The sequence below is a fragment of the Mesoplodon mirus genome (assembly GCF_964341445.2).
Source record: "Mesoplodon mirus genome assembly, chromosome: 1".
Classification (NCBI taxonomy): Eukaryota; Metazoa; Chordata; class Mammalia; order Artiodactyla; family Ziphiidae; genus Mesoplodon; species Mesoplodon mirus.
In genome coordinates this window covers 210,572,826-210,600,027 of record NC_138976.1, presented here as the reverse complement: position 1 = coordinate 210,600,027, position 27,202 = coordinate 210,572,826, and the positions used below count along the sequence as shown (strand labels likewise).

The 27,202-nt window shown below is 40.8% G+C and overlaps 1 protein-coding gene across 1 annotated transcript; it reads right to left on the bottom strand.

The window, feature by feature from the left end:
* Positions 1–1,011: 1,011 nt before the first annotated feature.
* LOC309807244 (zinc finger protein 169-like) lies at positions 1,012–26,694 on the bottom strand (the record flags this gene model as incomplete). Its single annotated transcript, XM_082626590.1, has 4 exons — positions 1,012–3,419; positions 12,606–12,863; positions 25,950–26,045; positions 26,526–26,694. 4 exons carry the CDS (start codon positions 26,692–26,694, stop codon positions 3,388–3,390), a joined length of 555 nt encoding a protein of 184 aa, XP_082482716.1. The 3' UTR covers positions 1,012–3,387.
* Positions 26,695–27,202: the final 508 nt, after the last annotated feature.

Sequence of the window (27,202 nt, the reverse complement as noted above, 5' to 3'; positions counted from 1 at the left end):
ATTGGCCAGTTCCCCTCTAAAAGGCTTCTATCATTCTGCATTCCCACCAACAATGTAGTAAAATGTCTATTTCCTAACAGCCTCACATATAACAGAGTACTGTCAAGCTTTTGAATTTTTGTCAAGCTGATGAGTGAGAAATGGTATCTCAGTGTAGTTATAATCTGCATTTCTCTTATCATGAGTGAAGTTGTACATCTTTTCATTTCTTTATACCTCTTTTGGTAAACTGTCTGATCATGTCTTTTATCCATTTTTCTATAGGACATCTGGTATCTTCCTCTTGATTTTTAAAAGCTCTTATAAAGTGGGGATATTAACCCTTGAACTGTGAAGGATGTTGATTTATATGTTGATATACTTTTCTTCCAATCATTTGTCTTTTGATGATACTTACGGTATTTTTTTGCCATGTGAAAGGTTTTTGTTTTTTTTGTTTTTGTTGTTTTTTTGTATACTATACTTTATTAACCTTTTATTGCCTCTGGGCTTTAAGCCAGCAAAGCCATCTGGGCCTGGGAAAAATGACCCTGTAGTGACCATTCAGTGCCCAAGGCAAGGGCACACAGCCAGTCACAGACTGGGTATTTTTCAGACTCTGGATATTAGAGAAATTGAGAAACAATGGTCAATGCCTGGATATAAAGCTGGGTGCTCCCATTCCTTAGCCCCTGACTGGAGGACTAGGGAGGGTCGTGACTGAAGGCCATGAGTCCTTGGGCTAAATCAGTGGCATGTATGCACAGCCAATGGGCCTTGGACTGCAGGGATGGGTATTAATGGATGCCTTTCAATCAGCTGTTGGGGGTGGTGCTGAGTGTATGGCTTGGAGATCTCATATGGTTTTGGAGGACTTAAGAAGGGTAAAGATGAAGGCTATTATAATATTGCTCTCCCTCTACAGAACTAGAGTCCAGAACAAAATAGACAGTGACTTTCTCATGTCTCCCAAGAGGTTAAATACCTGGGGCTCTTGAGAGGTGAGTGAATAAGGTACGTAACCAGGTGTGCAACTTTGTAAAGAAGCAGTTTATTAAAACAAGAAGCCATAAAATATAGAGGACTGCTGCTTAGAAAGTAAGTGATAGACCAACTAATAAACACTGAAAGAAAGCAACATTTTCCCCCTCCATTCCATTTCAGGAAAGCAGAACATTTCTTAGTGATTTCTGCCACGTTCACACTCACGGGGAAAGAAAAGCAAAGGTCAGAACACACCTTTATGGCATAGTTGTTAGCCAGATATAAATTTGGGGTATCCAGAAGGCAGTGTTATGAACTGAATTCTTCCCCCCGGAAGTCATAGGTTGAAGCCCTAATCCCCCAGTGTTTGGATGTAGGGCTTATAAGGAGGTAATTAAGATTAAATGGTGTAATCAACAACAACAAAAAAGGATTAACTGGTAGCATAAAGCTGGGGCCCTAATCCAATAGAGCTGGAGCCCTAATCCAATAGGGCTGGTGTCCTTGTAAGAGTAAGAGCCACCAGAGCTCACTCTCTCTCTCCAGCACAGGTACAGAGGAAAGCCTATGTGAGGATGCAGCAAGAAGGCAGCCATCTGCAAGCCAAGAAGAGAGACTTCAATAGAAAATAACCCTGTTGACACCTTGATGTTGGACTTCCAGCTTCCAAAACTGAGAAAATAAATTTCTGTTGCTTAAGCCATCCAGCTTCTGGTTTTGTTATGGCAGCATTAGCAAAAGAATAGTTTTGGTACTGAGAGTTATATCTAAAAATATGGAATGGCTTTGGAAATGGGTGATAGATACAGGCTGGAAGATATCTGAGGCACTTGTTATAAAAAGCCTGGATTGCCTCGAACAGACTGTTGGTAGGAATACAGACATTACAAGTGATTATGGTGCAGTCTCAGATAGAAATGAGGAACATGATACTGGAAACTGGAGGAAAGACAGTCCTTGTTATAAAGTGGTAAAGAACCTGGCTTGTGTTCCAGTATTTTGTGGAAAGTAGAAATTGTGACATGAGTGACAAATATTTAGCTGAGGAGATTTCTGAGCAAGGTGTTGAATGTGCAACCTGGTTTCTCCTTCCTCCTTGTAGTAAAATGTGTGAGTACAGAAATAAATTGAAGGAAATGTTAAGCAAAATTTTGAGAACCAGAATTTAGAGATTTGGAAATTTCTCAGCCTATCCATGTTGTAAAAAATGAGAACACATGTTCTGGAAAGAATACTATGGTGTGGCTAGACAATGTTTAGGGGACTTCCTTGGTGGCACAGTGGTTAAGAATCTGCCTGCCAGGGGAGAGTGTAGGAAGACGGTGGAAGAGTAAGACGCGGAGATCACCTTCCTCCCCACAGATTCATCAGAAATACATCTACATGTGGAACAACTCCTACAGAACACCTACTGAACACTGGCAGAAGACCTCAGACCTCCCAAAAGGTAAGAAACAGCCCACGTACCTGGGTAGGGCAAAAGAAAAAAGAAAAAACAGAGACAAAAGAATATGGACGGGACCTGCACCAGTGGGAGGGAGCTGTGAAAGAGGAAAGGTTTCCACACACTAGGAAGCCCCTTTGCAGGCAGAGACTGCGGATGGCGGAGGGGGGAAGCTGCGGAGGAGAGCATAGGAACAGGGGTGTGGAGGGCAAAGTGGAAAGATTCCCGCACGGAGGATCGGTGCTGACTGGCACTCACCAGCCCGAGGGGCTTGTCTGCTCACCCGCCGGGGTGGGTGTGGGCTGGGAGCTGAGGCTCGGGCTTTGGTTGGATCACAGGGAGAGGACTGGTGGCGTGAACACAGCCTGAAGGGGTTAGTGCACCACGGCTGGCCAGGAGGGAGTCCGGGAAAAAGTCTGGACATGCCGAAGAGGCAAGAGACTTTTTCTGCCCTCTTTGTTTGCTGGTGCACGAGGAGAGGGGATTAAGAGTGCTGCTTCAAGGAGCTCCAGAGACGGGCGCGAGCTGCAGGATCAGCGCGGACACCAGAAACGGGCCTGAGAGGCTAAGTCTGCTGCTGCCGCCACCAAGAAGCCTGTGTGCAAGCACAGGTCACTATCCACACCTCCCCTCCCAGGAGCCTGTGCAGCCCGCCAGTGCCAGGGTCCCGTGATCCAGGGACAACTTCCCCGGAAGAACGCACGGCGTGCCTCAGGCTGATGAAATGACACGCCGGCCTCTGCCGCCGCAGGCTCGCCCTGCACTCCGTGCCCCTCCCTCCCCTAGCCTGAGTGAGCCAGAGCCCCCAAATCAGCTGCTCCTTTAACCCCGTCCTGTCTGAGCGAAGAACAGATGCCCTCCAGCGACCTACATGCAGAGGCGGGGCCAAATCCAAAGCTGAACCCCGGGAGTTGTGCTGACAAAGAACAGAAAGGGAAGTCTCCCAGCAGCCTCAGAAGCAGCAGATTAAATCTCCACAGTCAACTAGATGCACCCTGGATCTGCGGAATACCTGCACAGACAAAGAATCATCCCAAATTGAGGTGGACTTTGGCAACAACGATATATTATTTTTCCCCTTTTCCTCTTTTTGTGACTGTGTATGTGTATGTTTCTGTGTGAGATTTTGTCTGTAGAGTTTTGCTTTCACCATTTGCCCTAGGGTTCTGTCCGTCCATTTTCTTTTGGTCTTGTTTTGTTTTTTTCTTTAAAAAAAACTTTTTCTTACTAATTATTTTTTATTTTAATAACTTTATTTTATTTTATCTTTATTTTATTTTATCCTCTTCCTTTCTTTATTTCTTTCTCTCTCTCTCCCTCCCTCCCCCTCTCTCTCCCTTTCTTACTTTCTTCCTTCCGCCCTCCCTCCCTTCCTTGCTTCCTTCTTTCCTTCTTTCTTTCTTTCTCTCTCTCCTTCCTTCCTTCCTTTTCTCCCTTTTATTCTGAGCCCTGTGGATGAAAGGCTCTTGGTGCTGAAGCCAGGAGTCAGCGCTGTGCCTCTGAGGTGGGAGAGCCAACTTCAGGACACTGGTCCACAAGAGACCTCCCAGCACCGCGTAATATCAAATGGTGAAAATCTCCCAGAGATCTCCATCTCAACACCAACACCTAGCTTCCTGAAACGACAAGCAAGCTACAGTGCTGGACACCCTATGCCAAACAACTAGCAAGACAGGAACACAACCCCACCCATTAGCAGACAGGCTGCCTAAAATCATAATAAGGCCACAGACACCCCGAAACACACCACCAGACGTGGACCTGCCTAAAATCATAATAAGGCCACAGACAACCCAAAACACACCACCAGACGTGGACCTGCCCACCAGAAAGACAAGATCCAGCCGCATCCACCAGAACACAGGCACTACTCCCCTCCACCAGGAAGCCTACACAACCCACTGAACCAACTTTAGCCCCTGGGGATAGACACCAAAAACAACGGGAACTACAAACCTGAAGCCTGCGAAAAGGAAACCCCAAACACAGTAAGTTAAGCAAAATGAGAAGACAGAAAAACACAGAGCAGATGAAGGAGCAAGATAAAAACCCACCACACCTAACAAATGAAGAGGAAATAGGCAGTCTACCTGAAAAAGAATTCAGAATAATGATAGTAAAGATGATCCAAAATCTTGGAAATAGAATAGAGAAAATGCAAGAAACATTTAACAAGGACCTAGAAGAACTAAAGAGGAAACAAGCAAGGATGAACACAATAAACGAAATTAAAAATACTCTAGAAGGGATGAATAGCAGAATAACTGAGGCAGAAGAACAGATAAGTGATCTGGAAGATAAAATAGTGGAAATAGGGGGCTTCCCTGGTGGCGCAGTGGTTGGGAGTCTGCCTGCTGATGAGGGGGACGTGGGTTCGTGCCCTGGTCCGGGAAGATTCATGCCCCGGTCCAGGAGGACCCCACATGCCGCGGAGCGGCTGCGCCTGTGAGCCATGGCCGCTGGGCCTGCACGTCTGGAGCCTGTGCTCTGCAACAGGAGAGGCCGCAAGGGTGAGAGGCCCACATACCGCAAAAAAAAAAAAAAAAAAAAAAAAGTGGAAATAACTACTGCAGAGCAGAATAAAGAACAAAGAATGAAAAGAACTGAGGACAGTCTCAGAGACCTCTGGGACAACATTAAACCATCAACATTTGAATTATAGGGGTCCCAGAAGGAGAAGAGAAAAAGAAAGGGACTGAGAAAATATTTGAAGAGATTATAGTTGAAAACTTCCCTAATATGGGAAAACAAATAGTCAATCAAGTCCAGGAAGCGCAGAGTCCCATACATGATAAACACAAGGAGAAACACGCTAAGACACATATTAATCAAAGTGTCAAAAATTAAATACAAAGAAAACATATTAAAAGCAGCAAAGGAAAAACAACAAATAACACCCAAGGGACTCCCCATAAGGTTAACAGCTGACCTCTCAGCAGAAACTCTGCAAGCCAGAAGGGAGTAGCAGGACATATATAAAGTGATGGAGAAAAAGCTACAACCAAGATTACTCGACCCAGCAAGGATCTCATTCAGATTTCATGGAGAAATTAAAACCTTTACAGACAAGCAAAAGCTGAGAGAGTTCAGCACCACCAAACCAGCTTTACAACAAATGCTAAAGGAACTTTTCTAGGCAAGAAACACAAGAGAAGGAAAAGACCTAAAATAACAAACCCAAAACAATTAAGAAAATGGGAATAGGAACATACATATCGATAATTACCTTAAATGTAAATGGATTAAATGCTCGCACCAAAAGACACAGACTGGCTTAATGGATACAAAAACAAGACCCATATATATGCTGTCTACAAGAGACCCACTTCAGACCTAGGGACACATACAAACTGAAAGTGAGGGGATGAAAAACGATATTCCATGCAAATGAAAATCAAAACAAAGCTGGAGTAGCAATTCTCACATCAGACAAAAAAGACTTTAAAATAAAGACTATTACAAGAGACAAACAAGGACAATACATAAGGATCAAGGGATCAATCCAAGAAGAAGATATAACAACTGTAAATATTTATGCACCCAACATAGGAGCACCTCAATACATAAGGCAAATACTAACAGCCATGAAACGGGAAATTGACAGTAACACATTCATAGTAGGGGACTTTATCACCCCACTTTCACCAATGGACAATCATCCAAAATGAAAATAAATAAGGAAACGCAAGCTTTAAATGATACATTAAACAAGATGGGCTTAATTGATATTTATAGGACACTGCATCCAAAACAACAGAATACACATTTTTCTCATGTGCTCATGGAATATTCTCCAGGATAGATCATATCTTGAGTCACAAATCAAGCCTTGGTAAATTTAAGGAAATTGAAATTGTATCAAGTATCTTTTCTGACGACAACACTATGAGACTTGATATCAATTACAGGAAAAGATCTGTAAAAAATACAAACACATGGAGGCTAAACAATACACTACTTAATAACGAAGTGATCACTGAAGAAATCAAAGAGGAAATCAAAAAATACCTAGAAACAAATGACAATGGAGACACGACAACACAAAACCTATGCGATGCAGCGAAAGCAGTTCTAAGAGGGAAGTTTATAGCAATACAATCCTACCTTAAGAAACAGGAAACATCTCGAATAAACAACCTAAACTTGCACCTAAAGCAATTAGTGAAACAAGAACAAAAAACCCCCAAAGTTAGCAGAAGGAAAGAAATCATAAAGATCAGATCAGAAATAAATGAAAAAGAAATGAAGGAAACGATAGCAAAGATCAATAAAACTAAAAGCTGGTTCTTTGAGAAGATAAACAAAATTGATAAACCATTAGCCAGACTCATCAAGAAAAAAAGGAAGAAGACTCAAATCAATGAAATTAGAAATGAAAAAGGAGAAGTAACAACTGACACTGCAGAAATACAAAAGATCATGAGAGATTACTACAAGCAACTCTATGCCAGTAAAATGGACAACCTGGAAGAAATGGACAATTTCTTAGAAATGTGCAACCTGCCAAGCCTGAATCAGGAAGAAATAGAAAATATGAACAGACCGATCACAAGCACTGAAATTGAAACTATAATTAAAAATCTTCCAACAAACAAAGACCCAGGATCAGACGGCTTCACAGGTGAATTCTATCAAACATTTAGAGAAGAGTTAACACCTATCCTTCTCAAACTCTTCCAAAATATAGCAGAGGGAGGAACACTCCCAAACTCATACTACGAGGCTACCATCACCCTGATACCAAAACCAGAGAAGGATGTCACAAAGAAAGAAAACTACAGGCCAATATCACTGATGAACATAGATGCAAAAATCCTCAACAAAATACTAGCAAACAGAATCCAACAGCACATTAAAAGGATCATACACCATGATCAAGTGGGGTTTACTCCAGGAATGCAAGGATTCTTCAATATACGCAAATCAATCAACGTGATACACCATATAAACAAATTGAAGGATAAAAACCATAAAATCATCTCAATAGATGCAGAGAAAGCTTTTGACAAAATTCAACAGCGATTTATGATAAAAACCCTCCAGAAAGTAGGCATAGAGGGAACTTTCCTCAACATAATAAAGGCCATATATGACAAACCCACAGCCAACATCGTCCTCAATGGTGACAAACTGAAAGCATTTCCACTAAGATCAGGAAAAAGACAAGGTTGCCCACTCTCTCCACTCTTATTCAACCTAGTTTTGGAAGTTTTAGCCACAGCAATCAGAGAAGAAAAGGAAATAAAAAGAATCCAAATCGGAAAAGAAGTAAAGCTGTCACTGTTTGCAGATGACATGATACTATACATAGAGAATCCTCAAGATGCTACGAGAAAACTACTAGAGCTAATCAATGAATTTGGTAAAGTAGCAGGATACAAAATTAATGCACAGAAATCTCTGGCATTCCTACACACTAATGATGAAAAATCAGAAAGTGAAATTAAGAAAACACTCCCATTTACCACTGCAACAAAAAGAATAAAATATCTAGAAATAAACCTACCTAAGGAGACAGAAGACCTGTATTCAGAAAATTATAAGCCACTGATGAAAGAAATTAAAGATGATACAAATAGATGGAGAGATATACCATGTTCTTGGATTGGAAGAACCAATATTGTGAAAATGACTCTACTACCCAAAGCAATCTACAGATTCAGTGCAATCCTTATCAAGCTACCACTGGCATTCTTCACAGAACTAGCAGGAAAAAATTTTACAATTTGTATGGAAACACTAAAGACCCCAAAGAGCCAAAGCAATCTTGAGAATGAAAAACGGAGCTGGAGGAATCAGGCTCCCTGACTTCAGACTATACTACAAAGCTACAGTAATCAAGACAGTACGGTACTGGCACAAAAACAGAAAGATAGATCAATGGAACAGGATATAAAGCCCAGAGATAAACCCACGCACATATGGTCACCTTATCTTTGATAAAGGAGGCAGGAACGTACAGTGGAGAAAGGACAGCTTCTTCAATAAGTGGTGCTGGGAAAACTGGGCAGGTACGTGTAAAAGTATGAGATTAGAACACTCCCTAACACCATACACAAAAATAAGCTCAAAATGGATTAAAGACCTAAATGTAAGGCCAGAAACTATCAAACTCTTAGAGGAAAGCATAGGCAGAACACTCTATGACATAAATCACAGCAAGATCCTTTTTGACCCACCTCCTAGAGAAATGGAAATAAAGACAAAAATAAACAAATGGGACCTAATGAAACTTCAAAGCTTTTGCACAGCAAAGGAAACCATAAAGACGAAAAGACAACCCTCAGAATGGGAGAAAATATTTGCAAATGAAGCAGCTGACAAAGGATTAATCTCCAAAATTTACAAGCAGCTCATGCAGCTCAATAACAAAAAAACAAAGAACGCAATCCAAAAATGGGCAGAAGACCTAAATAGACATTTCTCCAACGAAGATATACAGATTACCAACATGAAAGAATGCTCAACATCATTAATCATTAGAGAAATGCAAATCAAAACTACAATGAGATATCATCTCACACCAGTCAGAATGGGCATCATCAAAAAATCTTGAAACAATAAATGCTGGAGAGGGTGTGGAGAAAAGGGAACACTCTTGCACTGCTGGTGGGAATGTGAATTGGTACAGCCACTATGGAGAACAGTATGGAGGTTCCTTAAAAAACTACAAATAGAACTACCATATGACCCAGGAATCCCACTACTGGGCATATACTGTGAGAAAACCATAACTCAAAAGGAGTCATGTACCAAAATGTTCATTGCAGCTCTATTTACAATAGCCAGGAGATGGCAGCAACTTAAGTGTCCATCATCGGATGAATGGATAAAGAAGATGTGGCACATATATACAATGGAATATTACTCAGCCATAAAAAGAAACGAAATTGAGTTATTTGTAGTGGATGGACCTAGAGTCTGTCATACAGAGTGAAGTAAGTCAGAAAGAGAAAGACAAATACCGTATGCTAACACATATATATGGAATCTAAGAAAAAAATGTCATGAAGAACCTAGGGGTAAGACGGGAATAAAGACACAGACCTACTAGAGCATGGACTTGAGGATATGGGGAAGGGGAAGGGGAAGCTGTGACAAAGTGAGAGAGCGGCATGGACATATATACACTACCAAACGTAAAATAGATAGTGGGAAGCAGCCGCATAGCACAGGGAGATCAGCTCGGTGCTTTGTGACCACCTAGAGGGGTGGGATAGGGAGGGTGGGAGGGATGGAGACGCAAGAGGGAGGAGATATGGGAACATATGTGTATGTATAACTCATTCACTTTGTTATAAAGCAGAAACTAACACACCATTGTAAAGCAATTATACTCCAATAAAGACGTTAAAAAAAAAATAAAAGAATCTGCCTGCCAATGCACGGGACACAGGTTCGAGCCCTGGTCCAGAAAGATCCCACATGCCGTGGAGCAATTAAGCCTGTGTGCCACAACTACTGAGCTTGCATTTTAGAGCCTGTGAGCCACAACTACTGAGCCCTCCTTCCACAACTCCTGAAGCCCACATGCAAGAACTACTGAAGCCCACATGCCTAAAGCCCATGCTCCACAACAAGAGAAGCCACCTCAATGAGAAGCACGCGCAACACAACGAAGAGTAGCCCCCACTTGCCGCAACTTGAGAAAGCGCGCACGCAGCAAGGAAGACCCAACAACAAAAAAAAAGACAGAGAGGTAAGTTTGGAACCAATCAACAATCTCAGTAGAACTAAAGGTGACCTAGATGGGACAAAATGAAGGCAGGCTCTCAGATTTCTGAGATTCTACAAGGAGGGAGAATAGAGCTATCTATCTGACTACAAAGACATTATCCATCAAGAAAAGGAAAGAATGACCCCAAAGGTGAAACAGCGACCAGCAGGTCTGCCATTTCCAAACAGGCCCAGAGAATAAAAGTCTGAGGAGCCGTATGGTTCTTCCATGGTTTCAGTGGGCCAGGTATCACTGCTGCCATCCCAGTGAGACTAGAAGGTGGGGCTGCCACCCCAGTGGGACCAGAGGGCAGAGGACAGAGCCAAAGATTATTCTCAAGCCTTAAAAACTAACATAATTTGCCTTGCAAGGTTTTAAACTTGCTTGGGACCCAGAAATCCTTCTTTCCACTTTTAGAATGGAAATGTGAATTCTCTGCCTATCCCATCATTGTATTTTGGAAGCGAATAACTTGTCTGGTTCACAGGTTCACAGCTGGAAAGGAATTGTGGCAAAGGATGAAACGTACCTCTAGTCTCATCCACACTCAATTTAGAAGAGATTTAGGTGAGATTTTGAATTTAGAGTTGATACTGGAATGGGTTAAGATGTTTGCAGCTGTTAAGGTGGGGTGAATGTATTTTGTATGTGAAGAATGTGAATCTGGGGGGGTCCAGAGGGCTGAGTTGTTAAGACTGAATTGTTCCCCCAAATTCGTACATTGAAGCCATAACCTACAATGGGACTTTTAACGGTAAATATTATGAAGTCATAGGGTGGAGCCCTAACCCAGTATGGCTGGTGTCCTCAGAAGAAGAGAGATACCAGGGAAGCACACACACAGAGAAAAAAGGCCATTCAGGACTCAGCAAGAATGCAATCATCTGCAAGCCAAGGGGCGAGACTTCAGTAAAAACCAAACTGCCTACACATTGATCTTAGACTTCCACTCTCAAGAACTTTGAAAAAACAAACTCCTGTTATTTAAGCCACCACGTCTGTGGTATTTTGTTATGGAAGCCCTAGCAAATTAAAACACATTACTAGTGCAAGAAGTAAACCATAAATCAACTATCTTAAGATCACTGAAAGAATGCAACATTTTTTTCCTCGACTAAATTTAAGGAAAGTGGAACATTTCCTAGTGATTTCTGCCATCTACACACTCATGGGGAAAAGAAAGAAAACGTCAAGAGAACAGCTCTTGTGGCAGGAGGTGATGGCCAGACTTGGTCCTCTTATGTCTGTGGAGGTGAGACTTCTGGCTAAAGCCACGACCACACTCCCTGCACACATACGGCTTCTCTCCTGAATGGGTCCGCTGGTGTCTGATGAGGGCTGACTTGAAGCCAAAGCCATGTCCACACTCATCACACACACACGGCTTTTCTCCTGAGTATGTCCTCCGGTCAGAGGTGAGGTGGGTCTTCTGACCAAGTTTTTGCTCACATACTCCGTACACATCAGCCTCCTCCCCTAAATGTGTCCTCTGGTGTCTGGTGAGGAGTGACTTGAAGCCAAAGGTACGTCCACACTCAGAGCACAGATAAGGCTTCTCCCCAGTATGCGTCCTCTGGTGTCTGATGAGGGTGACCTTCTGACCAAAACCACGCCCACACTCAGGGCACACATAAGGCTTCTCCCCTGTGTGTGTCCTCTGGTGGCCCATGAGGGAGACTTTCTGGCTAAAGGCACGCCCACAGTCAGAACACATGTAAGGCTTCTCCCCTGTGTGTGTCCTCTGGTGTCTGATGAGAGTGACCTTTTGGCGAAAGCTGTGCCCACACTCGGCACAAACATAAGGCTTCTCCCCTGAGTGTGTGATCTGATGACTGAGGAGCAGCGACTGCTGCCTGAAGCCACGCCCACACTCAAGGCACAAGAAGGGCCTCTCAGCCGAATGTGAGCTACGGTGTTGGAGGAGTGATGCCTTCTGGCAAAAGCCTCTTCCACACTCTGGACACACAAAAGGCTTCTCCTCCAAGTGTGTCCTCTGGTGCAGGATGAGGGCAATCTTCTGGCGAAAGCCTCGCCCACACTCCTGACATACAAAGGGTCTCTCCCCAGAGTGTATCCTCTTATGGTTAGTTAGGGAGGATGTATACCTGAAGTGTCGCCCACACTCGCTACACATGTAGGGCTTCTCCCCTGAGTGTTTCCTCTGGTGTATGGTGAGGGAGGACTTGCGGTCAAAGCCTCGCCCACACTCCCTACAACTATAGGGCTTCTCCCCTGTGTGTGTCCTCTGGTGCTTGACGAGGTCTGACCTCTGGTAGAAGCTTCTGCCACATTCAGGGCACACATGAAGCTTCTGGAGGCTAAAGAGGCTTGACTTTGTGCTAAGTCCTAGTCTGTATTTTTCACATATGACTGCTCCAGATTCTGAGATGTCTGCCCCTGTCAACGTTGAGTCTGTCTCCTCAGGGATCATCCCCTGATCTATTCCTCCACTACTGTTGCCTTCCTGGTCTACTGGCTGACCTTGAGATGAGCTGAAGAATGCCCTTGAAGTCCCGCTCAGCCGCAGCCTCCCAAACATAGTGCAAGAGCCTTCTCTCTCTCCATCTTCTGCTTTGTCACTCGAGCAGCTTGGAGCTTCTAGTAGGAAGTGGCTTCCTGCAGATGAACGTGGGAAGATCTGAGGGGAGTGACCGCAGAGCACATATTGATGGAGGAACTGTGGACTGGAAAAACTCACTGGGCAGGAGAGATGGGGCTGGAATTCTGTTCTTGGTTCTGCTGGAGAGAAAGTGTCGGTCAGAATCACTACAGGTACCTTGCGGATGGTAACACTTGTCCAGCAGTCATTCCTCAGATGTTCCCACAACAAAGATTTCCTTCACAGATCTACCTTTCATCCCAGGGTGACACATTAATGTATATCCTTTTACAACACATAAAACCCACAGAATGAGCCAGCTCTAAATATCAGCCCAGCTTAAATAGTTTTAAGAAAGCATCACAGGCAGCTCTAGCCCTATAAATTGATGCCATTAAAGTTATACATCTGCCCCCAATACAATGATATTACAAGCCACAGTCATTAATACTGATGTAAACAATATCTACAAATATATGCTTTTACTGAGAGTTAAATTACATAACTTATTACAAATTTCTTTAGGGACATTTCCTACAAGAAAGGATGGATTCAAAAAAGGGAGTCACTCCACCTAGAGGACCCATGGTGGAGGCAATAGAGAGGACAGGTCAGAGACCCATGTGGGAAATGAACTGGAAGGTGTTTCCCTCATCCTAAACAAGTATTTCCTAGAGCATTATGCAGTGGGTTCTCTATCTGGGAGTGTGAATTCAGCAGTAAAACACAAAAACATAGTCTAGGCCTGCAACCCATTAAAGGATTTTGACTCCTCCAAGACCTGCTTTTTGCAGTGTTTTTTTTTTTAACTGTTGTAAATAGAAACATTTCCACCTAAAATAGCTCTAACAGATATCAAATTTGTATGCCTTGCTCCATTATTCTGCTTCTATCTGCTAGAAGCTGATGAAAAATACCATGAACCTTAAATAAACACAGTATACCAGGCCTTTGCAGACCTACCTGATTCTTTCTTCATCAATCAAAAGTGAGATGAATTTTATGACCCGTCTATAACACTGGGCAGCAAACTACAGCCAACCAGGTGTTTTGTAAATAAAGATCTATTAGACCACAGCCACACTCTGTCTTCATGTTGTGTCTATGGAAGCTTTCACATACAACAACAAAGGTGAGTAGTTGCAACACAGAACATAAAGGCTAAAAAGATTAAATATTTACGACCTGACCATTTTACAGAAACTACTCATTCCATCTGGTCTAAGAGGCTAGCTTTCAATACTAACAAGAAGAGCTACCATGAAACCCCTTCCTAACACTTAAAAACCCCTCAGCAAACTATTCAATAAATTTAGTTTTTTCTGTGTGTGCGTGTGTGTGTGTTGCTAGACCTAGAAGCTCCTGTGAAATGGCCTTGATAATCACTCACAAGTGCTGACCCTGCTGGACTTTCACTGTGAAAGTGAACATCCTTTCAGTCAGGGGTCCCACCATGGTTGGTCTCTACTTCAGCTCATTGAACTATCAGTCAGTTTATTTTGCTAAGCTAGGCTGTCCACATTTTCACAACTCGTAGCGTGTACGTACATTTCTGGCCTGCAGTTTCCAAGAAATACTTTGTTGTAATTCTAAAGTTCTGACAGCTGAGCCTTCAGTATTGCACTACTGTCTACTTGTCTGTGATTTGTCTGTGACGGGGAGAGAAAAGCAGCACCTGCCTTCTCCTTGGCCTGTTTATACTCCCGGCTAGGCATAAAGTCTAAGTCCAGTGGTAAACGGCACATCATTACAGGTGTGCCGTTCAGTGTCTTCTGTATAAAATACGGTGACTGATTTAAATAGTTAACGCTGCCCTTATGGGAACCATAGCCTCTAATATGACTACTCATTCATCATTTTTCTGCCTACCTAGTAATGTGGCAAATTTTAGCTAAAAGTGATTAAGAATTACAAAGTCCACTTTGGTTTCAAACATCCAGAAGTTCCTCAATAGAAGGAGAAATAAAAAATAAAATGTTACCAAGGTAATGCTTTTCAGTTAATCACAAAAATTTCCACTATGTAGAAAAAAGTTAATCAGTTTATAAATTCTTTTATAATCTACAGCTGCTCTCATGCCAATTGATTCTTCAGACCAGTAAGTACTTCAATAATTGTACATGAACTTAAACGTTCCAAAGGAAAAAGAAATCCATGTCTAATGGCTCCTTAAAGAAATTTTGCCTTCTGCTGCTGCAGTTGTGAGGAAGGAAAGTATAGGAGTGAGTTAAACAAATGACCATAGACACTGGATTACAGCAGAAGAAAGAATGCTGTGCATTCACTGCTTTTAAACAATTTAAAGAATTTTAAGACTTGGTCCACAAATGTAGAAAGGGAACATTTTCAATATTAATCAGAATTAATCCCTGGAAATTGGACAACGTTCATAAAATGCTATCTCCATGATTTTAAGAAAACATAAAAGAAATATTAGCATATGTGATGGTCAATTTTATGTATTAACTTCGCTGGTCACAGGTTGCCATGACAGAGGAAAATTAGACTTCCTCAATATTAAATATCTGCTCATCAGAAGTTATTGTTGAGAAAATGAACAGAAAAGTTTCAGACTGAGAGGATGTTTGCAAAATGTACAAATGACAATGGACTGGTATCCAGGATTAATAAAGAACTCATAGAACTCAATAATAAAAACAATGCAGAAAAATTGGAAAAAGATTTGAATGTATACCTCACAAAGTAAGGTATATGATACATATTAATGATCAGAAAGCATACAGAAGGGTTCACTGTCATTAACTGTCAGCAAAATGGAAACCCCCATGAGATAACTCTACACATCCATCACCAGAGATAAAATGAAAACTGTTGGGGAAGATGTGAAGTGACAGGAACTCTCATGTGTTTGTTGTTCATGGAAGTGACAAATTGTACAACCACTCTGGAAAAGTTCTAGTTGTTTCTTATAAAACTACACATACAGTTACCCTATGACTCAGTATACTGAGTTGAATATTATCCCACCAAAATTAATATCAACCTGGAACATGTGAATGTAGCCTTATTTTGAAATAGAGTCTTTGCAGATGTAATCAAGTTAAGATGAGGTTATACTGGATTAGAATGAGCTTTAATTCAATGACTGGAATCCTTACAAGGAGAGGGTGATTTGGATACAGAGACATATAGAAGGAAGAAGCCTATGTAACCACAGAGGCAGAGATGAGAGCGATACAGCTACAAGCCAAGGAATACTAGGGATTGCCAACAACCACCAAAAGCTAAAAGAGACAAAGAACAGACTCCATTTCAAAACCTCCAGAAGGAACCAGCCCCTCCAGTATGTTGATGTTGAACTGTGAAATAATAAATTTCTTTGTTTTAAGCCTCTAAGTTTGTGGTAATTTATTACAGCAACCCTAGAAAACTAATATACCCAAGGTATTTATCCAAAGGAAATGAAAACAAAGGTTTACCAAAAACAAACAAAAAATTCTCAGCATAAGGATGTAGGAGCAACTTTTTTTTTTTTTTTTTTTTTGCGGTACACAGGCCTTTCCCTGTTGTGGCCTCTCCTATAGCAGAGCACATGCTCCGGATGCACAGGCTCAGCGGCCATGGCTCACGGACCCATCCACTCCATGGCATGTGGAATCTTCCCGGACCGGGACACGAACCCGTGTCCCCTGCATCGGCAGGCGGACTCTCAACCACTGCGCCACCAGGGATGCCTGAGTCAGTATAGTTTTTAAACTTCATCCATGTTGTTGCAACTAACCTTGCGCCTAAATCAATTAGAGAAAGAAGAACAAAAAACTCCCAAAGTTAGCAGAAGGAAAGAAATCATAAAGATCAGATCAGAAATAAAAGAAAAAGAAATGAAGGAAACGATAGCAAAGATCAATAAAACTAAAAGCTGGTTCTTTGAGAAGATAAACAAAATTGATAAACCATTAGCCAGACTCATCAAAAAAAAAAAGGGAGAACACTCAAATCAATAGAATTAGAAATGAAAAAGGAGAAGTAACAACTGACACTGCAGAAATACAAAAGATCATGAGAGATTACTACAAGCAACTCTATGCCAATAAAATGGACAACCTGGAAGAAATGGACAAATTCTTAGAAATGCACAACCTGCCAAGACTGAATCAGGAAGAAATAGAAAATATGAACAGACCGATCACAAGCACTGAAATTGAAACTGTGATTAAAAATCTTCCAACAAACAAAAGCCCAGGACCAGATGGCTTCACAGGTGAATTCTATCAAACATTTAGAGAAGAGCTAACACCTATCCTTCTCGAACTCTTCCAAAATACAGCAGAGGGAGAAACACTCCCAAACTCATTCTACGAGGCAACCATCAACCTGATACCAAAACCAGACAAAGATGTCACAAAGAAAGAAAACTACAGGCCAATATCACTAATTAACATAGATGCAAAAATGCTCAAAAAAATACTAGCAAACAGAATCTAACAGCACATTAAGAGGATCATACACCATGATCAATGGGGGTTTATTCCAGGAATGCAAGGATTCTTCAATATACGCAAATCAATGTGATATACCATGTTAACAAATTGAAGGAGAAAAACCATATGATCACCTCAATAGATGCAGAGAAAGCTTTTGACAAAATTCAACACCCATTTATGATAAAAACCCTCCAGAAAGTAGGCACAGAGGGAACTTGCCTCAACATAATAAAGGCCATATATGACAAACCCACAGCCAACATTGTCCTCAATGGTGAAAAACAAAGTATTTCCACTAAGATCAGGAACAAGACAAGGTTGCCCACTCTCACCACTCTTATTTAACATAGTTTTGGAAGTTTAAGCCACAGCAATCAGAGAAAAAAAGGAAATAAAAGGAATCCAAATTAGAAAAGAAGAAGTAAAGCTGTCACTGCTTGCAGATGACATGATACTATACATAGAGAATCCTCAAGATGCTACCAGAAAACTACTAGAGCTAATCAATGAATTTGGTAAAGTAGCAGGATACAAAATTAATGCACAGAAATCTCTGGCATTCCTATACACTAATGATGAAAAATCTGAAAGTGAAATTAAGAAAACACTCCCATTTACCACTGCAACAAAAAGAATAAAATAGCTAGAAATAAATCTACCTAAGGAGACAAAAGACCTGTATACAGAAAATTATAAGCCACTGATGAAAGAAATTAAAGATGATACAAATAGATGGAGAGATGTACCATGTTCTTGGATTGGAAGAATCAACATTGTGAAAATGACTCTACTACCCAAAGCAATCTACAGATTCAATGCAATCCCTATCAAACCACCACTGGCATTTTTCACAGAACTAGAACAAAAAATTTCACAATTTGTATGGAGACACAAAAGACCCTGAATAGCCAAAGCAAGCTTGAGAACAAAAAACGGAGCTGGAGGAATCAGGCTCCCTGACTTCAGACTATACTACAAAGCTACAGTAATCAAGACAGTACGGTACTGGCACAAAAACAGAAAGATAGATCAATGGAACAGGATAGAAAGTCCAGAGATAAACCCACACACATATGGTCACCTTATCTTTGATAAAGGAGGCAGGAATGTACAGTGGAGAAAGGACAGCGTCTTCAATAAGTGGTGCTGGGAAAACTGGACAGGGACATGTAAAAGTATGAGATTATATCACTCCCTAACACCATACACAAAAATAAGCTCAAAATGGATTAAAGACCTAAATGTAAGGCCAGAAACTATCAAACTCTTAGAGGAAAACATAGGCAGAACACTCTATGACATAAATCACAGCAAGATCCTTTTTGACCCACCTCCTAGAGAAATGGAAATAAAGACAAAAATAAACACATGGGACCTAATGAAACATCAAAGCTTTTGCACAGCAAAGGAAACCATAAAGAAGACGAAAAGACAACCCTCAGAATGGGAGAAAATATTTGCGAGTGAAGCAACTGACAAAGGATTAATTTCCAAAATTTACAAGTAGCTCATGCAGCTCAATAACAAAAAAAGAAACAACCCAATCCAAAAATGGGCAGACCTAAATAGACATTTCTCCAAAGAAGATATACAGACTGCCAACAAACACATGAACGAATGCTCAACATCATTAATCATTAGAGAAATGCAAATCAAAACTACAATGAGATATCATCTCACACCAGTCAGAATGGGCATCATCAAAAAATCTTGAAACAATAAATGCTGGAGAGGGTGTGGAGAAAAGGGAACACTCTTGCACTGCTGGTGGGAATGTGAATTGGTACAGCCACTATGGAGAACAGTATAGAGGTTCCTTAAAAAACTACAAATAGAACTACCATATGACCCATCAATCCCACTACTGGGCATATACCCTGAGAAAACCATAATTCAAAAGGAGTCATGTACCAAAATGTTCATTGCAGCTCTATTTACAATAGCCCGGAAATGGAAACAACCTAAGTGTCCATCATCGGATGAATGGATAAAGAAGATGTGGCACATATATACAATGGAATATTACTCAGCCATAAAAAGAAACGAAATTGAGCTATTTGTAATGAGGTGGATTGACCTTGAGTCTGTCATACAGAGTGAAGTAAGTCAGAAAGAGAAAGACAAATACTGTATGCTAACACATATATATGGAATTTAAGAAAAAAAAAAGTCATGAAGAACCTAGGGGTAAGACAGGAATAAAGACACAGACCTACTAGAGAATGGACTTGAGGATATGGGGAGGGGGAAGGGTAAGCTGTGACAAAGTGAGAGAGTGGCATGGGCATATATACTCTACCAAATGTAAAATATATAGCTAGTTGGAAGCAGCCGCATAGCACAGGGAGATCAGCCCTGTACTTTGTGACCACCTAGAGGGGTGGGATAGGGAGGGCGGGATGGAGGGAGACGCAAGAGGGAAGAGATATGGGAACATATGTATGTGTATAACTGATTCACTCTGTTATAAAGCAGAAACTAACACACCATTGTAAAGCAATTATACTCCAATAAAGATTAAAAAAAAAAAGATTTCCCATTTCCTTGTAAGTTAATTCCACCTTAAACAAATAAACAACTCTAGGTAATGATATGCATGCCACCCATTACTCCTGGGTCCAACCACCTTTCATGGGGCCCACTAAGCTGAGATGAGCTGCCAGAAGTTGGCCCTTTTAAAAATCCAGTGTCTGGAGAAGCTCAAGTGGACATCCTGGACCTGAGTCCATGGTCCCTTCCTGCCAACCACTCACATGAGCTAACCCAGGAGGAGACTCTGCCTTTCCTCTCAGCACTTGTTAGATCGTCTTTGCCAGGACCATTTGCTGGTCAGATCAGATCTTAAGACACACTCATATCTGCCAGCCACCTGGGGATAAAGATCGTCTGAGCAGAATGAGTAGGTGTAAGGACATGCCATGAAGACCTCACAAAATGACAGCAAAAGCCACCCATGAAGAGGGACTCATAAGCTTTTTACCTACCCATGGGAGAACACAAGTCTATTTCTAATAATAGTAAAGCCTTGATACAGTGCACTTAACTCAGATATGCTCAGCTACACAGCTCTCCCCAGAGAGGAACTGCTTGCACTAAACTACTTACTCTTACCAACTAAGGAGATACTGCTAGAAATCTATTAGAATTGCTAAAATAAAAAATAGTGCTGGGACTTCCCTGGCGGCACAGTGGTTAAGGCTCCGCACTCCGAATGCAAGGGGCCCGGGTTCGACCCCTGCTCAGGGAAACAGATCCCACATACATGCCACAATTAAGAGTTCGCATACTGCAACTAAGGAGCCCATGAGCCGCAACTAAGGAGCCCACCTGCTGCAACTAAGACCCGGTGCAACGAAATAAATAAATAAATGTTTGTTTGTTTTTTTAAATAGTGCTAACACCAAATCCTGGCAAGAATGCAGACAAACTGGATCACTCAAACACTGCTGGTGCATAGCACAGGGAGATCAGCTTTGTGACCACACGGAGGGGTGGGATAGGGAGGGTGGGAGGGAGGGAGACGCAAGAGGGAAGGGATATGGGAACAGATGTATATATATAACTGATTCACTTTGTTATAAAGCAGAAACTAATTAAAAAAATTTAAAAAAAAACACTGCTGGTGGGAATGTAAAATGGTTTAGCCATTGTGGAAATGAGTATGGCACTTTATTACAAAACTAAACATATTGATATATTTATATAAGCCAGAAACTTTCACTTTTGGGCATTTATGCCAGAAATGAGAACCTTACGTTCACACAAAAACCTATACACAAATGTCCATAGCAGCTTTATTCATAATAGCCAAAAACTATACAGAACCCAGATGTCCTTCAATGGATGAATGGTTTAACAAACTGTGGTACATTCATACATTGGACTACTACTCAGCAATAAAAGGAATGGAATACTGATACATGCAACAATTTGGATGGATCTCAAAAGAAAATTATGCTGAGTGAAAAAAAGCAATCCTCAAAGGTAACATATGATATGACTTCTTTCATATAACATTCTTGAAATGACAAAGTTATAGAGACAAAGAACAGATTAGTGGTTGCCAGAAGAAGAGAAGGGGAGGAGTGAGGGAGTTGGCTGTGACTATAAAAGGGTAGCAGAAGGGATCCTCGTGATGGAACTGTCCTGTATCTTTGAATATAGTGGTAGTTACATGAATGTACATGTATAAAATTTCATAGAACTAAATAAACATACACAAAAGTGAAGGTCAAACTGGTAAAATCTGAATAAGGTCAGTGCATTGCATTACAGAAATACAAGGTTGGTTTAACAAGAAAAAAAAAACAGTGTAATTTACCAAATTAAAAGACTAAAAAAGAAAAACACACATGATCATCTCTAAAGATGCAAAAAAAAAAAAAAAATTGGACAAAATCCAGCATCCATTCCCAATAAAAACTCATCAAACAAGGAATAGAAGGGAAGTTTGTCAAGCTGCTGAAAGGCAGCTATAAAACTTCCACTTGGGAGGAAAGTATTCCCCATAAGATCAGGAACAAGGAAAGGATGTCTACTCTCACCATTTAAATTCATCATTGCACTGATTTTCTTGCCTTGCATTGAGGCAAGAAAAAGAAATTAAAGACGTAAAGAATGGAAAGAAGTAAACTATACTTACTTACAAATAACTTAATCATCTATTTAGAAAATCCTATACAATCTACAAAACCTGCTAGGACTGAGAAGTAAGTTTTGCAAATTTACCAGATACAAGATCATTATACATAAATTAATTGTATTTCTATATACTATCAACGAACAACTGAAAACTGAAATTTTAAAGTACCTTAAATAGCATCAAAAATATGAAACACAGAGGGATAAATCTGACAAGATTCATAAGAGCTGTGTACGAAAAACTACAAAACAATGCTGACAAAAATTAAGAAGTCCCATAAAAATTGAGATCGACTGTGTTCATATACTGGATGACAGAGTATTGTTTACATGTAAGTTCTCCTCAAATTGATGTACATTCAACTCAATCCCAATCAAAATCCCAGCAGGCCTTTTTTTTGTGAAAATTGCCAAGCTGAGTCTAAAATTCATGTGGAAATGCAAAGAATCTAGCACAACTTGGAAAAAAAAATGTTAGAGGATTTATACTAAGTTCCAGACTTATTATAAAGCTTCAGTAATCAAGACTACATAGTATTGGGACTTCCCTGGTGGCACAGTGGTTAAGAATCTGCCTACCAATGCAGGGGAGATGGGTGTGAGCCCTGGTCCAGGAAGATCCCACATGCCACAGAGCAACTAATCCCGTGCACCACAACTACTGAGCCTGCTCTCTAGAGACCGCAAGCCACAACTACTGAACCCACATGCTGCAACTACTGAAGCCCACATTCCTAGAGCCTGTGCTCCGCAACAAGAGAAGCCACCGCAATGAGAAGCCCACACACTGCCCCTACTCGCCGCAACTAGAGAAAGCCCGCACGCAGCAACAGAGACCCAATGCAGCCAAAAAATAAATTAAATAAATAAATAGGGCTTCCCTGGTAGCACAGTGGTTAAGAATCCGCCTGCCAATGCAGGGTACATGGGTTCAAGCCCTGGTCTGGGAAGATCCCACATGCTGTGAAGCAACTAAGCCCAAGCACCACAACTACTGAGCCTGTGCTCTAGAGCCCGTGAGCCACAACTACTGAAGCCCGCATGCCCTAGAGCCCATGCTCTGCAACAAGAGAAGTCACCGTAATGAGAAGCCTGCACACCACAATGAAGAGTAGCCCCTGCTCGCTGCAACTAGAGAAAGCCCACACACTGCAACTAGAGAAAGCCTGCACACAGCAATGAAGACCCAATGTGGTCAAAAAATAAATAATAAAATAAAATTAATTCATTCATTAAAACAAATTAATTAATTAATTAATAAAAAAGACTATGTGGTATTGACATCAAGATAGATAAAGAAAGGAGTGAAAAAGAGTCTGGACATAGACCCATACACAACTGATTTACCACAAAGGTGCACAGGAAATTCAGTAAAGAAAGGGTTGTCATTTCAATAAATGGTGCTGAAAAATTGGATATTTGTATACAAAAAAAAAAGAAAGAAAGAAAAATTGTACTTAAATCCAGACCTGGTACCAAGTATAAAAACTTATTCAAGATACAGACCTAAATGTAAAGTAAAAATTATAAAACTTTTAGAAGAAAAAATATATGAAACTCTTTTTGGCCTTCATTTTGGGAAAGATTTCTTAAATATGTCACCAAAAGTGAAACTCGTGAAAGAAAAAAATTGAAACTTTGGACTTCACAAAAATTAAGAAATTCTCATTGAAAGACACTATTAAGAGAATAAAAAGCAAGCCACAGAGAAAAGATTTGTAAATCAAATATCTGATACTGGAGTTCTATACAGAATATATGAAGAACTTGCAAAATTCAATAATAAAAACATAAGAAACCAACTTTTCAAATGGGCCAAAGATTTGAGAAGACATTTCACCAAAGAAGATACACAGATAGCAAATAAGCACCTGAAAAGGTTCTCAGCATCACTAGTCATTAGAAAAATGTCAAGTAAAACCACACAAGATGCCACTACATAGCTATGAAAATGCTTAAAACTGAAATCATAATATCTAAGTGTTGACAAATATGTGGAGCATCCAGAATTCTCATATACTGCTGGTGGAAATGTGAAATAGTGCAGCCACTTTGTGAGTTTCATAAAAAGTTAAATATACCCTGTATCATCCAACCCAGCCACTCCAGTCCCAGGTATTTATCCAAAAGAAGTAAAAGCATATGTTCACACAAAGACTTTTCATGAATGTTCATACAGGCTTTATTTGTATTCATCAAAACTGGAGACTACTCAAATTTCTTTTAACAGGTGAGTGGCTAAATAATTGTGATATCTATATTACTACTCAGCAATAAAAAGAAATGAACTATTGATACATGCAACATTATGGATAAAATTCAAAATAATTATGTTAAGTGAAAGAATCCAGTATGTATTCTATATGATTCAATTTATATGAATTCTAAAAATGCAAACAAATCTATGATGGAAAGCAGATCAGTGGTTGCCTGGGTATGGGAGGAAGGGGAGGACTAGGAAAGGCAGGAGACAGAGATTACAGTGAGGCACAAGGAAACTTTGGGGTGAAAGGTATGCTCAGGATATGGATCATGGCAATGGTTTCATGGCTGTGTAGATGTCAAAACTTACCAAATTCTACACTTTAAATATATGTAGTTTATTATACTTTGATAATATACCTTATAATTATCCCTTAACTATTATACCATAATAACGTTTTTCTATTATACTATAATTATAGTTTATATAATAGTTCTTTTTTAAAAAAGAAAAAAGCACTGAGTTTGCTGTAAAGTACAAGTACAGATATATGGTTGTATTTAGAAGCAAATAAATAAATAAATAACAAAACAAAAATAAAATGCCAGGGATGTTGAAAATAAAAGAACGAAAAAAAAAAAAAGTCAGGCAGAAATTTATCCTTACCTCCCAATGTTCACATAAAATTAATTCCACTTGGATTAAAGACCTAAATGTTCCCAGAATGTGTATGGAATTTCTACAACTCAATGACAGAAATGGCCCAAATCAAAGTAGAGAAATACCCTGAAGAGTCAAATCACAGAAAAGGGAACACCAATGGCCAGTCAACACAGGGAGAGATGTTCATGCTCACTGGAAAGCAAAACCCATATGAGATTTCACCACAAACCTGGGTGAAAAATGTGAGGATGTGGAACAACAACTCATCACTGCTGCTGGGAGTATAAAGTGGTGTTGAACAGCTTCAGAACACAATGTGGCAATCTAATCAGGTTGAGGCTACCTATGCCCATGAACCAGCCACTGTGCTCCTAGGTATGCATCTTGAGAGAAACTCTCGCATGTGTTTCCAAGGAGGTAGCAAGAATATACAGCAACATTATTTCATAGCCAAAAACTGGAGGTAACTCAAATGTCCAAAAGAAGGGACAAAATAATTCATCTGCATTAAAATATTCATATAATAGAATCATATATATCCATTTTTTAAAGTATAAACTAAACCTACACATTTTAATATGAATCTCACATAAAACTGGTGAAAAGGCATGTTCCAGAAGGAGGTATACAATATGATACTATGTGCAGAGAAGTTTACAGACATGCAAAACAACTCTCTATATGGTTGAAAGACCTGCTGAATGGTTAAAAGGCTAGAGGCAATCATGGGCATGCTAATGCAGAAGTCGGATTCTCAGGGGCGGGAGGAATGGGACATAACCAGGGGGTTGTCACCTGGTCTTATAATGGTCTATTTCTTAGGCTGCAGGGAAGGCAGATTGGCACTCGTATAATTCTTCATACCCTGTTGTAATCTTAAATAACCCATCATTGAAGAAACAAAGTAATGGGAACTTACGGGGTAGAACCGATGCACAAAAATGTTACCAGGTTACTGGACAGAAATCTAGCAGGGTAGATGACTTAGTCTCAGAGGATAAGTGCTATGTTAAAGGTCAGGCCAACTAACAAAAGTTCAAGAATGGGGAGATCCTAGAAGTGCTGGACAAGGGACACCAAATGAGCAGAGTGTGGCTCTATGGGGGAGGAAAGAGGGGGTTGCCAGGGAAGCCCTCTCTGGGCTGAGTGGAATAGCATAGAAGGGAGGCCTGCAGAAGAGCTTTCGCCCCAGAAGCTCACAGATGCTCCTCTTTCCTCACCTGCTGAGCGCCTCACTGTCTTGTCTCCTTGTATGCCTGGTGTTTCCCACTTACCTGGACAAAGGTCCGGAAGACTTTCACTCTCCTTTCTGCAGGGCTCATCCCCTTGCTCCAGTTGTGTGATGAGTTTTGGTTTAGGAAAGGCAATTCCTACTCACAGGGGAAAAAAACCAAGGTGATCTTGGGATAGTGACTTAAGAGGCTATCACAGAACTCGGACTCAGCTGGGGAATGCAATGACTAAGAGAGTAGGGAAGCATGGCAGGGCGGGTGGAGGGGGACAAAGTTTCTCTGAATGCTGAGAAAAGATGACTAAGGGGAGGGAGGAATCCTGGATCTAAAGGCAGTATATGATTCTCCCCTGTGCTTGAGTAAATACAAATATTCACCCATTTGAAGCAAGATCACTTTGGAGGAGGGCCCAGCCTTGGAAGAGGCCTGGAAATGCAACATCATACCCCCCCAGCAACACACACACACATAACTTCACTATTTCCAACTCTATAGAATCCAGACATTCTCTGGGTGTAGGAAAAATATGTTTCTTTCTAAGCCCAAAGAATAGTGGCTGCTCCATAAAATCTTAAGATGCCCACAGGCAGTCTGAGACATGAGACAGGTCAGCCTTACCCAGTGACACCATATGGCTGTAGTTCTCCAGCATTACATCCCGATACAGGGTCCTCTGAGCAGGACTCAGTAGCTTCCACTCCTTCTGGGTGAAGGCCACAGCCACATCCTTGAAGGCCATTGATGCCTGTAACACAAACACATCCCTGCTCACGCAGAAGCCACCCATGCCCACTAGTCAACTTAACCTAAGCCACTAACCAGAGCCACGGCAGCAATAAGGCTAGCGTGGGGCATGCGGGTGAGACAGATAGATCGATCCTGCTTTCAACCTGAACCCTTTTGCCATGTGTTCAAGACTACTAATCCTGCTCCCACATTGCTTGTGGCTCTATTCAGGGGTTCTCTATTCTATTGATCTTTATGTCTACGATGCTGTGAAAATCACAGTTTTGATTACTGTAGATATCCTGTAGGTCTTGAAATCAGATAGAGTGATTTCTCCCCCTTTATTCTTCATTTTAAAGATATTTTACCTATTCTAGGGCATGTGCCTTTCCATAAAAATGTTAGAATAATCTCATCTATACCTACCAAAAAACCCTGCTGGAATTTTGACAAGATTTGCATTAAACCTGTATATCAATTTAGGAAGAAATGACATCTTTACCATGTTGACTCTTCAAATCTATGAACATGAGATGTCTCTCCATCTACTGAGATGTTCTTTGATGTCT